The 17164-nt window shown below is 42.2% G+C and overlaps 1 protein-coding gene across 3 annotated transcripts in view; it reads left to right on the top strand.

The window, feature by feature from the left end:
• Positions 1-17164, top strand: part of LOC102696094 (rho guanine nucleotide exchange factor 10-like protein) — a 139643-nt gene that overhangs the window by 44973 nt on the left and 77506 nt on the right. For 2 of the 3 annotated variants that reach the window (XM_069183649.1, XM_069183648.1), the window contains 9 exons: positions 833-960; positions 4591-4707; positions 6858-6966; positions 7688-7791; positions 8682-8759; positions 11925-12104; positions 13765-13881; positions 14179-14271; positions 15073-15243. In XM_069183649.1, coding sequence (XP_069039750.1) covers positions 833-960; positions 4591-4707; positions 6858-6966; positions 7688-7791; positions 8682-8759; positions 11925-12104; positions 13765-13881; positions 14179-14271; positions 15073-15243 — 1097 coding nt within the window. The remainder of the gene's footprint in view (positions 1-832; positions 961-4590; positions 4708-6857; positions 6967-7687; positions 7792-8681; positions 8760-11924; positions 12105-13764; positions 13882-14178; positions 14272-15072; positions 15244-17164) is intronic. The other variant, XM_015337206.2, reaches the window with a different exon arrangement.

Below are 17164 nucleotides of genomic sequence, written 5' to 3'. Positions count from 1 at the left end.
GGTTTCTTGTATGTGTTAACATCCTCAGAGTGAATTACATGTTGAATTGTTAACAGTTGCAGTTGTTATTTTCATGATTGATATTTAGTTTGATACAGAACAATTTTAAACCAATAGCTGTGTTAATGCACTTCTTTGTTAATTGTGATAATGTGGTAAAAAGGGCAAAGTAATTTCACTGATAAAATCGAGGATAGTTACTGCAGAGAAATGTTTGTTGTTGTATGGTGCCATGTGACATGAGGTGTGAAGCACATGCTGAGCTACTGTAGATAGCCTACTATCTATCCATCTTCGAACCGCTTTATCCAATACAGGGTTGCAGGAGAGCTGGAGCCTGTCCCGGGAAGCCAAGGGCACAAGGCAGGGTACGCCCTGGATGGGACACCAGTCCACAGCAGGGAATACAACCAGACACAAACATGCACACCAGGGCTAATTCGCCCAGAAGCCAGTTAACCGGCCAGCATGTCTTTGGACTGTGGGAGGGAACTAGAGTAACTGGAGGAAACAAACACAGACATGCAAACTCCACGCAACCCCACCCACCCCATGAATTGAACCCAGGGCACCTGCACTGCGAGGCAGAATTCTGACCACTGTGTCACCGTGTCCCCTGATAGATTTTAGTTCTTTCAAAGACAATTGAGCACAGGCTGCAGACTACTGTAGGTTTAAGTACCATTTAGGACAACAGCTGCCTCAACACCATCTGTTTTATGGAGGTTTTCTGTTGCAGGAAGGTGCTGTAGTCCTGGGATGGTCAGGTTGTGGCCCCGGGCTGCCTCCTGGTGCTGACGTGGTTTTTTTTTTTCTGGGTTATGTCCGGCAGATGACCTGATTTACGAGGATGTGAACAGGGAGGAAGACCTGGCGGATCACGAAGGGTGGAGCTCCAGTGAGTTCGAGAGCTACGACGAGCAGTCCGACAGCGAGAGCAAACTGCCCGCCCGCAGCAAGGTAACCAGGACAGCTGCGCTGTGCCAAGCCTGGACTCAACGAGTATTACTTTGGTCTACATTTTTAACCAGACATTCTTAAACGAGTGGACTACAACTCCTCAAAGTCTCACTTACTGTACCACTTTTCTGATCATATCGGTGGCAAATCCATTTTTAACCTAGGCGATTGAGTCCGTAATCATACAGTGGCTGACTAAAAGAAGAGGGGGCTGAGCGTGGGGCTTGACTGAAATGCTTGTCTGGGGCGAGGGGCTTGCTGTGAGCTGTGCTGTGCCAAGATGAAGCTGCAACATGGGTGGGAGAGAGGAAGAAGAAGGGGGAGTGGGCTCACTGCATGGTTCGGGCATGAGGATGCCTGAGTGTGAAGAAGGAGCTAAAATGCCCAACATGGTGTACATCAGGGCTTTTGTGTGGAGAACAATACCTGCTAATTGGTCATGGATATAAAAGTGGTCACAGAAAAATAGAAATGCAGTAGTGTGCGTGCATGCATGGAATCTGTGATATTAAAATAGATGGTACACACAAGTTGTGAGCAGTACTGCAACATTAAAAGGCAGTTTCATGGGCTCTGATTAGGAATAGTCCCAAAGTAGTTTTCCCAAATTAACCAAAATGTACCTATAGTTACCTAGGTGTACCTCCATTAGTGATAGTCAGAGTCTGTAAAAGCGGCTGGATTGTGCTTTGGAATCTACACCATGAGACAGGCACAGAGGCAGCTGGGTGAGCTGAGGTGGGTGAGTCTCTTAGGGTGTGGAGCTGGAACTGCAGGGGTCTGGGTGTTGGCACAAGAGGTGTGTTAATAGTGTGGGCTGTGTCGGTTTGTAGCACTGAACTGGAGCGCTTGGCTTGTTCATTTCTCTCTCACGGTCCTGTGTAAAAGAACAAACGCTCAACCTCGAAAGTAGCCGAGAGCCAGCTTGAACTGTGTTGAGGCTCGAGGGCGCACGTTCCCAGAACGAATTCCCCAGATGCTGGGAATGCTGGGATATAGCATGACTGAATAGAAAATATTCAAAAGAATGATGGAGATCTATCTCTGCTCCATTGGACCTCCTTCATTCTTTTGTAGGTTTTTCCCATGACTGAATGGAAATGACCTCCTTCATTCCTTCATTTCTCCTTCAGCAGAGATGATGTGGACTGTGGAGAGACATTCCACTTGTGGTTTCTGGTATAGTATATGTTATAAATCCAGACATTTGCTGTGTAAAATTTAATGGTCGGTTAACCAAAACTAAAATGCCTAAAATAAGTTACTTTGACTATTTGAAAAACATTGAAGTGTAACTCGTCTTTTTGAACCGAACATCAGAGTTGTTTGCATATATTCCACAAGGTGGCGATGTCTCCTCATATTCCAGGGCTGTGACTTGGGTTGCTTGATAATAGAATGATCATCAACACACTGTACCTCATACCAGCATGCATTTTTAACCGCTACTCCCTAAAAGCTGTAGAACTGCTTTAAAATGGAAGATTTTTGTGTTGCTTTGCACTAATTCCCCTAATTTGTAGTTTCATAGTTTACATACATGCTACTTCATTTTGGGTGGAGAAAGTGAACAGCAGGAAATCGCAGAGAAGGCTTTCTCGCAGTTACCCTTTTTAAAGTTGAGTTGTGTGACTCAGCTCTTCAAAGATCAGCAAATGCTTTTAAAACAAAAATGTCATAGCACTCAAAAATATTCTCAAGCCTAATATAGCGATTTTCTTTTTTTCTCTCGAGAATGTGGTAATATTTAAAACGCTTTCAGTTGAACCCAAACAGCAAGAGATGAGTCAGCAGCTCAGCAAGATTAAGTGTGACAAAACCAAGACTGTTTTTGTATTTGTGGCTCATAACTTGAGATTTAATAATGATGTCTCAGTTGCAGTGTCGTAATCCTTCCCTTTTTACTTTTAAAAATATGCCCCGAAACAGATCTTTATCTTCAGCATGACAGCTGACACAGGCTACTGCAAACCCTTGGCTCAAGCAAGTTTGTTCTTTACTGCTGACGATTTTGCAGCGATGTGACTCTCTGGGGGTTTTCTTTCCTTACAGGTGTGGGTAAGTACAGGACAGGGGGTGGCAACAGGATTGTGGGGCTTGGGGCTGAGATGCAGTCAGGCAGGGAAAGGGTGTCTTGGAGCTGGTGTAGCTCCTCTCAGTTCCTCTTGCTTCAAAGAGTTTCCCTTCTTCATGTCCTTGTCCAAGCGTGGGCTTGTCTGTGTGTCTGTGACCCTTCCTCCTGGAAACCTGAACTTCCTGTGAGCCGGCACTCAGTCCACCAAGGTATTCCTCTTATTCAACAGCACCTGCACTCAGTCTGAACCAGGTACAGGGCTATCTGTTGGCTTTGAACTGCAGTGGGATTTCAAAAACGCGATAGAGATTTCTTTCTGAAGAACAGGGGTGTAACTTTCTTCCATTCTGTGAGTGAGGCAGCTGGGGTCGTAGTACCCAAGCAGACAGATACGAGGAACGCAAAGCACTGTAGTGATGCTGATCAGACTGCTTGAGTCAAATTCTGTAGGAATTTAAAGGTAAAGTTGGGGGTTCTTGTTTGGGTGCCAGGATAGTTTTAGTATTCTATTTAGTGAGATTTGGTTTCCTTGACTGCATATTAGAACTTCTCTTTTTTTTTTCTTCTACTTCTGGGATTTTGCTTTTGCTTTTGGTTGTTCAGAAGAAGTGTTTTACTGCTGCCTCGCTTCCGTCGATTCTTTGAAGCTTGTGTTGGTTGTTAAAAAAAGGAAACTAAAAAATGATCAGATCAATTCTTTATTAAAAATAAGAGGAAAAGAAGGAAAAACACAGTGGTTTAAAGGTGAAGCCATTTTCAGGTGTGTCAAACATACTGTACCTGAAGACACATACACTTCTTAAGAAATTCCAAAGCTGAAACGTTGCTTTTCAGTGCAGAATTTACCTCTGCTTCACCAGTACAACCAAAAGTTCTGTTAGAACAGTGTAAAGACAGGAGCGTATATTTTAAAATAAGAATTTTGAAATATTGGGTTAAAGCTGTGTCCTTTTCCATGTTCACAAAGTGCTATAACAAGGACAGTGTAGGAGGCAGGGTGCAACTCCAGTTTTAAGGTGGGTACAGATCCAAAATGGGTGGAAATTCAGACTGCAATGAGAGTTTGCAGTCTGGATTAGAGCACTTAATCAAGTTAAGGGCTGCAGAACACGGCGTTCCCTTAAAACAGGTTTAAAGGTATCCTGTAAAACGGGTTTTTGAAATCAGTTTGTAGGATGTGTGAAAACACATTGTGTATTCCTAGCAGCACAGGCATAACTTGAATTAAACTGCCCTTTGAATAAGATAATGTTTTCCCGGCGTACAGACAGCCCCCTTACGAAGACATCAGTCCCATCAAGCTGCTTCAAAGACGCTGAAGTTCAGGTGCTCTCCTCGGTGTTCGCTGTTTCATTTTCCCTGCATGCACCACGTGAGCTCTCTCTCTCTCTCTCTCTCTCTGGGTCGCCTGGAATCCTGCGGCTTTGCTTGCCCCGCCTTGATTCTTTCCTCTTTCTCTCCATCTCCCTCCCTCTCTCTCTTTGATCTCCCCCTCTTCCACCTCCCTGCCCCCCCCCACCTCACCCGCCTGTGGGGTGCCATGGCGATGCCCATAGCTCTCCCCGGATGTGCGTCGCCTGAAGGAGCGTTGCGCTCGGACCAAGCGGGAGCTGCTGGCCGTGAGGCTGGGGGGCCGCGATGTCACCCAGATCAAACAGAGCTATGACACGAAGGTACCTCACGGGGGCTGGGGGTCTAGACCAGTCTCTCCCATCTCCACACCCAGCGGATCTAATCAGCTCCGTCAAACGCGTTATCAGGCTCTTACTCTGAAATCTCAAGGTTGTGCTTCTTTTAGATGAAATTCAAAGCCGTGTGGCTTTTAAATCAACGATTAGAGGCTGGCGGACCGGAAATCCAGGAGTTTTTGCTCCTGAGGGTATGGAGCTGGGAGAAAGATACGCAGATAGAGCCACACAAAGAGATTTTTGGCTGCGTATGAATACTCTCTTTGAGGATATTGCAGCACATTGTCACGTTAGGTGATGCGTACTGAGTCACGTGGAAGTTTCTAAAGACAGGCTCTGATTTTTTCTGAATGAAGGAGATAATATCAACCAGCATGGGGATGATCAGGAAAATCCTCTCCTCCCTGTGTTCAAATTTATTTTATCTTCTAATGCAGACATCAGATTGAAAGGAGAAATATGGCATTTTTTTCTGAAAACTAATCCTGAGAATTTATTTTTTGGTTTAATAATCTACAGAAAAAATAGTCCGGATTAAATTTCAAACTATGACTCTTCATTACGTCAGTGAACAAGTTATTTGATGAAGAAGTCAAATTACTTGCTTTAATAGGTCTTAATTGGTTCATAATTGATAAAAAACATTTTTGCTTACTTCTTCCTCAGTTTTTCACAACAGTGCCCATTTTAATCCGGGAGAGCCCAGTTCCTTCATGTTTAATTCTTGATCTCAGCCTTTGGTTTTAGATTAGGTTGGCAGGATGACATTATATCAAGAATTGTTTCAATATAGAGATAGAAACCAGAAGGTACAGTAGCTCTCCAGGACCATGGTACGAGTCTCTAGTTTAGTGGTTCCCAGTCCTGGCCCTGGTGAACCACTCACCTGTTGGTGTTTGTTCCAGCTGAACCCTCAGTGACACAGTAAAACCCTTCATTGACGTAACAACCACAAGATTAGTTTGAACTGTTTGTTCTAAGCTCTTAAACATGTTGGTGCTTTAACCGTTTTATTTTGTAAGTAAAATAAAATCCCAAACATGTGCCTAGAAAACAAAAATAAATATTCCAGTGACGCAGGTTCGTAGATGAAGTAAGGCTTCAGTTATCTAATGAAATTGGGGGGAATGAATCCCATCAGGTGTGTGGGTTACCAAGACCAGGACTGGAGGTCACTGCTCTAGCTAAATGTTGTACTGTGTAAAATGTCAGGACAGTGAGGGCAAAATGTTACTTAACTCAAAATACTTCATTTATCCCCAAGGGGGCAATTCGAGATTAGCAGTGTAACATACTGTAGCACTGTGGAACTGACTCAGCTCATGAACAAGCAGGTTACCATGCAGTCGAAATGCCCTAATAATGCATGGAAATGTGGATGCTCGGTGACTTTTAGTTCCGATACTCTGGTCTCTTCAGAGAAACAAGATTACAAACTTGCAGTCAAAGCTGCTAAAGAAGGCTGTGTGAGTGAGTGCGAGCAGCACACATAGGGGAATGTTTAAAACAGTGGGATGTAAAATGCCCTGTGGGTTCTTGTACGCGCGTGTCTCTTCTGTCAGTCACTTAAAAAACCACTGTTGCTGGTTCCAAAACCTTCACCCTCAATATGTGAGATGGACACACTGTGGTACAGTGTGTGAAAGGTGGCTCCTTTTAGGGTGTCGCTTGCTGTTTATCAGGAAAAAAAACAGCGACACGGAAAAAAATACACAAGATGGCCAAAGGGCTCGGATTAAAGTGCCGTATTCTTGAAGAGGCAGATTTTAAAGTTAATTTCTTTTTCTATTTTTTTTTTTACTGCTGGCTGAAGAAGGTGCTCCATACAGGGCTATTGGAACACCTAGCAGAGATCGATCAGACGCAGCGTAAAGGCCACATGCTATTGTGCACAGACCTGTGCTGTGCGGATATGGACTCTGCTTTGCTCAAAACGTGATTATTTTCTAATCTTAGCACATTGATTTTTGCCAAAAAAACCCTTCTGGAAAGGCTGTTGTGCCTTTTGTTTTTCTATTGGATTCCTGGCTGTGATGAGAACACAGTTGAAGACCACAGCTGATTTCTGTTACTGATAATGGAGGAGAAACATACGCTCTCCCTTCCTTCTCTCCCTCCTCTCCTTTCTGAAACAGGTGCAGCAGTTCATGAAAGCGGCCAAAAATGGGACAAAAGATGGACTGGAAAAGACCAAAATAGCTGTCATGCGCAAGGTGTCCTTTCTTCACAGGAAGGATTGTCCAGGTATGGAAGCAAATTTGGACTGTAGGAGTCTTGGGGCTTTTCTTTTGCTTAACGTATGTTTTGTGTTAGGGGAATTTCAGAATCGGTGATGTTGCTGTTCACAGTTATTTATTACACCGCATGTACTTTTTCGCCATTCTGTGGTCATCTGCGTGGATGGTATTTGACATTAGTTGGAGTTCTAATATAACAACTGTGATGGATCTGTGAGGTTAGACATAGGGAGAAACCTGAACAAGATACTGTAGTTTGGATGCCATAAAACTTTCATATTTCATGCTTATTTCCCTGAAACTATAACCATCACATACACGAAAGACACAGACTAATTACAGTAGAGGAAGCCAGTCTAATTTGTCTGGGGATAGATGGGTGTCTGATTATAACATTTTGATGGGAAACCCTTGCCAAAAGATTAGTGTTTCAAATACGGGTGACCATTAATCAGTTCTGAATACATTTCCATTTATATGAATGGTTAATATCGAAGACAGAATGTTATATTTTCATATTTTAACATAAAAGCTCCAAATACTAGAGTATAATTACTTAATTACTCAGTAGTCCACCAAACTCCTTTCCAGTGTATGCATCATCACCTGGTGTCCTTATAACATAACTGTAGTATTGTTGTGAATTATGAACTGTACTGTTTTAATGAGCAAGCCATACTGCAGCTGTTGTCATTGGCTACCACTTTGTGCCTCTGCTTTTCCTTTAGATGACTTGGAAGATGAAGTGGGATACCTTGATGTCATATTCTCAGAGAGCAAACACCCTCCCCCCGAGCTGGCCCCCATGCCAGAGGGCCTGAGTAACCAGCAGGTCTGTTTCTCAACTGCCCTCCCTGCTCCCCTTGAGTACTGAGTGTCATTCTAATGTACCCACACTTATTCAGTAGCACACTGTACATATTTCCTAGAGTATATTAGTCTTCTAATTGCTGTGTGTCTGCTGTTTTTTTCCCCAGCTGGTCCATTAATTGCCAGTGCTAATTGGTGCCCATAATTGATCTGCTTGCTGGTTTTGACTTATTTCAGCCCTTACTCCTCGGTTTCAAAAATATCCTACTTAAAGTACATTATTTCCACCTTAGTGCGCAGAATGTCATGCTTAGTTTGGTAATTAAGAGTTTACTCCCTTAGTTCTGACTAAATAGCTTCTATTTGGTGAACGGTTGATGGTCTCGGGCAACATGGGTGGGAGTGACACTGTACAACATAACTTCCAAAGCGAGTCAGTGTTTTTACTGTTGGTTATATTTTGGCCAGCACATTGGAATAGGATAGTACACGAAGCAGCACAAGGTTCATACCAATTACTGATGTCATTCAGCTTTTCAGGAGCTGAAAGTCAATCCTAAAAAGGCCTCAAATATTCTATTAAGAACTCTTGTGGAGCAAAAACCAACAAAAACCAGTAGTCCAGCTTACCCAGGACTAAGACTGGAAACCATTAGCATCGACCATAACACTATATCTGGTTTTGGGTGTTTAACGTAAAAAAATACATTCTCGAGTTCAATATATAAGGTACAATATTTGAAGAAAAACACAGCAGAAGGAAAAATTGTCTGAACAAAATATTAGGAAAAGAACACTTTCTGTATATTTAGGAAAACAAATCTCACAATTTACCAGTAGCAAATACAGAATAAAACAGATCTTACCTGTGCTTGCGAGAATCTACCAGCTCATTTTCTTGTTCTTCCACAGATTGTTCGACGTCACATCCTGGGATCCATTGTCCAGAGCGAATGTAGCTACCTCGAGTCCCTGAAGAGAATCCTCCAGGTTAGACACTAAAAAGAGACCACTGGTCACAGCCTTTGCTGACAAAACTTAAAACTTCTGTCTTAAGTTATCTTTCGATCAGCATGCACGAAAATATTCAGATTCCCTAATCTTGGGTTCGTATAAAATTGGGTGCTTATAAAGGGGGCTTATAACATTTGTTGGCCTATTTCATAAGTTGTATTTTGAAAACTGTGGATGTTTGCAACAGTGGTGCTCATCTGAATGGGATCATGACTACCTCATTTCCATGGAAGAGAGTACATGCCAGAATGCATAATTTCTAGTTGATGAAATCTAGTCGGCACTGGTAATTTTAATGGAGTCTGCTCACTCAGTTCTGAACGCTGTACACGCTCCCATGTATGTATTTGCACCTCATTTGTTTTTCTCCAGAGAGTGCACATATCACAATACAGTACATGTGCTGTTCTGAGTGATGTGGTCAATGTAGAAAAGCACCTAATCAATGCTGAGAGTAGTAATTGCCTTCGTCAAATCACTGAGTGAAGCCCAGCTGTCCCCTGTGTTCATCGGTGTGTTTTCCTGCTGTCATCTCTTGCGTTTGCACGGCTATGGCCGTATATTGCCTTGTCCCACTTTAGAAAGTGAATGTCAGTCTGTGGGTCTGTGGTCAATCTGGATCCCACCCATTCACAGCTGGCCTCATAAGCAAGCGCAAGGAATCAATTGCACTGTGGAATGATCATATATTCAGGCATCTGATGTGAAATATGACAAAAGGACCACAAGGCTAAACAGACCAATTAGTGCATTGTTTTGTAACCAAACTGCAAGATGATGTACTATATGTAGTACTGTACCTTACCTGTTGACTTATTTTGATCTTCTTAGTTATATTTGCTTTGCTTTATAAAGTGCAGGTGCAGGGCAGATGCACAATCTTTCTGCAGGATGTCATTATGGTAAAAAATGACTTTAGCAACATAAAAATAGTAGCAACTGAAATGTATAGGACGTCTGTTATATTGGTATCTTCTGCTAGGGCTAATCTAAGGGCCTTTAATGTGCTAATTTTAACAGCCAATGCTTTGTTCTAACCAAAACAGGCATGAAATTGCTGGGCAACCGCAAAATCTGATAAACATTGAAAGCATAATGTGCACCAACAAGCCTTTGAGCATTGTGAGGGCAGTGTGTGCATTGCAAATTGGAGAATCTGGAGAAAACCAACCCCTTTTTGTCTTATGGAAAGTGATCCTTAGGTGGCTTTTGATCTTCTGCTAGGTGTAGTGTTTTGTTCAGAATGAAAAGAGTTCAGTTGTTTTACTGAAGGGGGAGAAATTGTTTCCGTGTTAATGGCTGCAGAAGATATTAAAGGAGCATGTAATGTGCTGTGAAATATTCATTTCCCAGTTCTGCTTCTTGAACACAGTACACAGTGAAGGTTGATGGTGTGACAACCAGTGCTGCTAAAGCAGTTTATTTTTAGAATATGCGCTCTTGTCAGATGTAGATTAAATTCCTTTCTATAACTTACTCCTGCTGGAATTCTGCTGGCTGTCTTCACTCCAGCTGCAAATGGAAACTGCCCCTAAATCAGGACTAATAATAGACGATTGTCGTCAATCCTTTCACTTCTTAATTGGCACAGCTTACGACTAAACGGCAGCAAAAGTTCATTTAGGAAAATTTCCTTTTTGTTAAAAACACGCACCGTCGGTATTCATTGCTGATGGTGCACTCTTATCGCTATCCAACTAATTCTGTGTGCGCAAAAATTATTGCTTCTTATTTCTGCCTTTTGCTTTGATGAATCATTGCTGTCTGGGCTTTAAAAATACACAGAATTCCCCTTGTGAGCCAATTGAATGTAGCCAGAGCTACGCAGCCTTCAGAGGTTTCCAATCAAAGAATACTTCCAGTAAAGAAAGGCACACTAGACTTACTTCCTCTGTTGACTGTTCACACATCTAGTTTTAAACATTCGAAAAAAAAGAAATAGTCCCAATGGTGGAGGTCTGTGGCTGTGATACTGGTTTTGATGTTTATTTTACATAGTTGTGTTCTTCCGCTATACTCTTCTTCTCAAAAAAGTTATACCCCCAGGTGTTAGGGCTTCTGAGTGGCTCAAGCAGTAAGCACAGGCTGAGTTCTATGATACTGCCTTTGACTGAGCTTCCCAAAGTGGTGGTGCACATTTTTCTAGGTAATTCAGTGTATAGGGCAGGTGGCTGGTGAGAGCTCTCTGACTTCTCAGGAGCTACAGCTGCCTGCAGGCTTACAGTGATGTCAGTGAGGGACTCACCACTCCTCCAGTTGGCACTGACCCTCCTGCTGGCTGCCTGCAGCATGTCAAATGCTCCTGTAAGTGGCCTGGTAGGTGGTCCCTTTTCTCCCTGTGCAGGACATCAGTTGCAGCTGTGAGCCGAAATGTGAACAATTTTGCGATTCCAGATTGGGTTGGAATAAGAAGATCCATTAAGAGTTTGGTAAAATAAAAATCAAGTAACACCATTCTACCATAATTTGCATTTCAAATTGATTTGAAACAACCAGTACTTAATTTGTGTCAGGCAATGCAGGGACTCAGCCCCAGTGCCTTTAGATTTTTAATGGGCTCAAGACAATCCATGCTATAGCTGCACATGCATACCAGAGTCTTTGAAGTGCGATACCATTGGTCATTTTCTTTTGGGTTACAAGCTGATTGGGTGTTGACAGGGCTTCATTTGCATTCCATAACAGATGTTACTAAAATGGAGTAGGGATATATTCAGGCATGTTTCTCTTCTTCAGTAGCTTTTAGTTTATTTGGCTGCAGAAGCTTTTGGCATAGAGACACAGGGGTTATATTGTAAATGTAAAACATTCTAATGAGTTTAAGAAATGCATAAATAGGGAGAAGTGTGTTTTATAGGCTAAAATCTTAAACATCAAGACTGCAGTGATGCAGGGGAGGGACAAAGTGAATCTAATTCTGTCCATATAGATGCATTTGTCCCACATGGAAGCCATGAAGGATACAGGAGGATACAGTATGTACTGAGAGCATCTTGTTTGTTGCAAAATGCCATTCCACCTTGATCACATCCTTATTGCTGTTCCCCTTCCTTTGCCAAAATTCGTAATTAAAATCTCTCACTCTTGTTGAAAGACAGCATGGAATACTCCTTCGGTTTCTTCAAACTCTCGTCCACTCAGGAGTACCAGAAACCCTTGCTGGAGGCTGAGCCACGCCTTCTGAGCCCCAGGAAGATCCACCTCATTTTCTACCGCCTGCGGGAGATCCTGCAGTGCCACTCCATGTTCCAGATCGCGCTGGCTTCGCGGGTGGCCGAGTGGGACTCCTCGGAGAAGATCGGGGATCTCTTTGTGGCTTCGGTGAGCTCGGGCGCAGGGCCCTCTCTGGAAGGCTGCTTCCTTCGGACACTGTGGTAGCTCTTTCTGCCGGGGTTGAAAACAGGGGGAAAAAGAGACCCTTATGCAGATTCCATAAGAAAATTCCCCTTTGCTTTGATGTTTGCTAAAATGAATCCAATGTACTGTACAGTATGTTCTGGCTTACACTAATTTACAGTATAACCATCCACCCCATTCTAACAAACTATAAACAGGTTAGTATATTCAGTATGTATGGCAATGCTTTCAGAGTAACAGGAGCTGTGTCGAAGGAAACTGTTCCCAACGTCCTGAGCATACATTGAAAGCACCACTAGTAGTTCAGAAGGGCTAGCATTTCCAGTGTTTTAAAAATGAATTTAGAGCACTTGGTGCTCAGTGGGGAGTGTAGACTGAGACTGAGAACCGCTATTTAGGTAGGGTGGGCAGGTGTGGTTGTAAGGTTGACAATGATTCCCTGTGATTTTAAGAAATAGCTGGTTGAGGGTCTTCAGACCAATAAAAAAATAAGCAGCCAATTGAGTAAGATGGGCTGAAAGTCCTCGTCCCGGTCCTCCAGGAAAGTTACACTTTTTCTAGTGCAGACATTCCTAGTTACCCATGACCCTTAGTCGCTATCATTTCAATTTGTTTAGGGAATGACGGTGGCAGCACTCCAGTCACTTCCCATGCACTCTGGAAAAGGAATGCTCGAATGTAATTTATGTACGGTGCTCGCAAGTACAGCGGCACACTTCAATTGTGCATTCAATTATGAGGATAATAAATCCTACCTCGGTGCCACATTAATGAGGCATCTGTATGAATTATGTTCTCACAGTCAATTACAGAACTAATGAATTGATTTGCTGTTTTAACCCAGTTATTTTGTGTACGCATTGTTTAGCCTTTAAAAGGGCATCGTATGCTGCTTGACCTTATATATTGTGTAATTACATTGATCTCCTTTTGATTCCCTCCGGCAATATGAAGATGTCTGAGTGTTAATACGACCGGCTGTGGCTGATATGCTCGGCACCCGTTACAAAGCTCCATCGGAAAGGCAGAACATCTCGTGATTGATTTTATAACGGGTGTATTAATCACCAAAAGCCTAAATGCCATACTGGCTCGTAATCGAATACTACTTCTCTGCATTTTGGCTTCTAGCCATTTGCGAGGGGATGGGGAAATAGTGAAACTTCCTCATTTCCAGTTCTCAAGTCTGGAAATGTGATTTACTGATTCACTTCCGCCTTTGCACCCAAATTGCCATGATCAGCATCATCCTGAAAGCTGTGTTTCATTCAAGTGAAATAAATAGATATTTTTAAATGAGTATTTTCTCTGCTAAATATTGGAATGCACAGGTCGGCGAACTCCTTTGTGTTTTTGAGGTTATCTGCTTCCAATTGCATGACATGGAGTACTGATCACTTTGAATGGAGTAGAAGATGCATTCATATACTTTGGACCTCTCTATCCCCAGACCCGGAAAGTATTGTAATGTACCTCAAAGTATCAATACAGCAGAACCCGGGATGACCATTGAAGTCAAAGTTAAAAGCAAATCTGCATGGAACACAACTAATAAAAACTGTACATGCATACAGTAGGCACTTTTTTAAAAAATAAAATGATTTTCTCCTGTTGCTTTTTTCAGTTTTCCAAGTCAATGGTGCTGGATGTCTACAGCGATTATGTCAATAACTTCACCAACGCTATGGCTCTCATTAAAAAGGCTTGCATTTCCAAACCTGCATTCCTGGATTTTCTTAAGGTGAGGCAGCTCAGCTGGCAGACGGTCCATCCTCTCTCATCCAGAAATACATGATAAAGGTGACAGGAGACAAGTGCCAGTGACGAGCGTTGGTCTTGTATGCTCCTCGGCAGAGGTGATTTCAGAGCCTTGTGTTTTGAATGATTTCGAGAAATATATAACCTTCTAGAGCTTTTTATTTTTCTCTAGTTGGACACGTGACGTTTTTTTTTCTGAGGTTGCCTGTTTGCGCAGTTGTGCTCTGCTGAGCTGTGCTGTGTGTGCTGTTGTTCTTGCCTCACCTGCCCTGTCCCTCAGAAGAAGCAGGCCTCCAGTGCTGACCGGATCACGCTGTATGGCCTGATGGTGAAGCCCATCCAGAGATTCCCCCAATTCATCCTTCTGCTGCAGGTCCGTCCAGCGGCGCACGGACATTAACAGCACAGATATACAGTACATGGAGCTATCAGTTACTCACACACCAGCAGACTGGGCATCACCAGGCTCCAGTCAAATATTTCAGCTGTCTGAGCCAGATTGTTCTTATAGATAAACACTTTATTAAGTCAAATATTAAGCTACATAAAATGACACGATCTTTTACTTCACATTTTCTGTAGGTTTAGTTGTCATTCCAGAGGGTATTTACAAATTAGCCACCACTCTTCTATTAATTAGACTTAAAAGTGCTTCTTTTCATACATAATCTGGTGAGTAATGCTTAAAAACTTACTTATTCACTCAAAAAACAGCATAGTGGGAAAGATTGAATGAGTCTCCCTAACTGAAGGGTCTCAGAAGAACATGAACTTAACACACAGTTTTAGACAAACAAACATGTCACTGTTCAATAACTTTGTGACGATATTATTATTATTGCTGTTTTAAGAAATAGTAGTCATTAAACAAAACAAAATAATGAATAATATTATTTCAAGTAAAGGGTGCCTAAATTGTGCCCGAGACTCTCTGAATAATGTAGAGCAACAGGTTGATGTAAAACAAAAATGTCTTTAAAATGAACAGTGCTTTATACAAATTGAATTTTAACAGCCTAATTAAATTAAAAAAGACGAACTGCCATAAAACAGTTGATCATACAAATAATACCACAGATTTCAATGGTGGAGTCCCCCTATCTGCCTGGTGTACAGGAGGGGGGCTAGTTGGGGGCAGTTTCTCACGGACTCCATGCGCTCTGTGTCTCTGAAGGACATGCTGAAGAACACGTCCAAGGGGCACCCAGACCGCTTACATCTGCAGCTGGCCCTCACTGAACTGGAGACACTGGCGGAGAAGCTCAACGAGCAGAAACGCGTGGCAGACCAGATCACCGAGATCCAGCAGCTGGCCAAGAGTATCAGTGACCGCACCCTCAACAAGGTAGCAGCTTGGACCTGGCTGGCAGCTGTCGTTCTGTCGTTCTGTCGTTCTGTCTGATCACCAGTGCAGCTTTTGTGCCTGATCAGCTAGAACTTGTTGGTTTGTTGGTGGATCAGAGCACCTGTCTTGTCCTTTCGTTGGCCTCTGTTAGCCTGTTAGCCTCTCTTCCTGCCCTCTCCTTCACCTGCTCAGGTGTGTCTGTCTGAAACAGTGTAACCCTGCAGCACATCAACCACACATGTTCATCCATAATGAAGAATAAAATCACAAAATCATGGTTATAAGCCCAGAATGTGTTGGTTTAAATAAGAAGGAAAGGGCTGTAGTCAAAGCCATTTAATCCAGCAGTTCTTTAATCGCTTTAAGACAACACAACACAGACTCATTTGCGGCAACAAGGAGAGAAAATAATTTTGAAAAATCACTGGCTTAAATGGTGCTATAATGATGCTCTTGCTCTTTCTGTAGTCCTCATTTTAGGAAAGATTTCACCTGTTGGAATGAATAAAAATGCTCTTGTCTCTAACCTGTATCGATCCGGACGATTTAGAATTGTGCTTGCCCTCTTATGCTGAGTTTTTGTTCAATAAAATCCAACTTACCGTATGTGCCTATGTACAAACAGATTTTATAGACTGTACATCAGCTATATGCATTGTTCTGTAACTAAGCTGCATCTGGGGATAATGTTGTTTACTAGTCTCATTCAATACTGCTGATCACTGCCTGACTGAACAGTGCAGTAGAGCTTGCTTTTGAACATTATTTTTCCATTAATATAATGGTGCTCTAGGAAATCCTAATATATTTTTAAATAAGATAATCAGGAGATAAATGAAACATTTTATTGTAAACGTGAATGTTTTGGAAGGCCTTTATGATGAGGTGATTAAGACCATTGCTGATATCTAGAACTAGGATTTTGTTTAGTGTCTGTTTTAATTGCAGCTGTTTGATCAAATGTCTTTAGCTCACTGGTGCTTTGTGGGACAATTCTAATGTAGAATATCCACATCACAATGATCCAGGTTCAAAGTCTGTTCTCCACATGAATCACACACTGCTAGGCAGTCAGGAAGACAGGTTTCAAATGTCCATTCAAAGACTTCTGGCTGCTTGACATCTGACATTGCATTTGTGTCTGCATGCAAAATGAAGATAAAAGAACACACATCCAGAAATCTGGGAGGTGTTGTTCAGAAAAAAAAACTATAATTCCTGGGAATCTGCTCAATACTAATTTCAATTGTTATATATAATCCATTTTGGAGTATAGAGTTGGTATCTACCACTGACTGTGGTTTGATGGCTAAAGAAAAGACTGCCTTTGAGTTGTAGAGGGCAAATTTGTTGCTTTACACAGCTAGCTTTGGTCAAGATTAAAGGCATGATTTCATTTAATTGGTCAACCCTACTTCATTGACATTTCCCCTCGCAGGGAAAAGATAATCATTTGGCAGTGATTAAAACATGGTTGCAGGATTAAGTGCTCAGTAAAGAACATGCAATACAGCACCGTGACATCAGCTGTTTTTTAGTTAAAACAGCAGTAGTACATTGTTATTTTTCAAAACAAAACGTTTGTGGTAGTCTTGAAATGGTTTTGACAGGGCTTTCAGTGGGGATTCCTAGGCTCGTTTCTTTTGTCTTTCACATTTTTGGAGAAGCAGCTGTCCCATTCCTTGTTGGGTCCTTCAGCAGTATGACTTAGTGTGTCACCATGCATACTCACTGTGATATCCTGGCGGGAGCGAAAACTGATTGGCTTAAGCTCAAAATGGACATGTTGTAGAGTCTGTCCTAACCAATTCAGCTGCAACACTTGATCTTGATAGGAACTGGTAAAGGGAATGTAGTGGTTATCTTTCTGCAAGACAAGCCGACATTCTGAAAGAACATCATTGCTTATTTAAAAAACCCT

The sequence above is a fragment of the Lepisosteus oculatus genome, chromosome 25, assembly GCF_040954835.1.
Source record: "Lepisosteus oculatus isolate fLepOcu1 chromosome 25, fLepOcu1.hap2, whole genome shotgun sequence".
NCBI lineage: Eukaryota > Metazoa > Chordata > Actinopteri > Semionotiformes > Lepisosteidae > Lepisosteus > Lepisosteus oculatus.
This window is presented reverse-complemented; position numbering and strand designations above follow the sequence as displayed.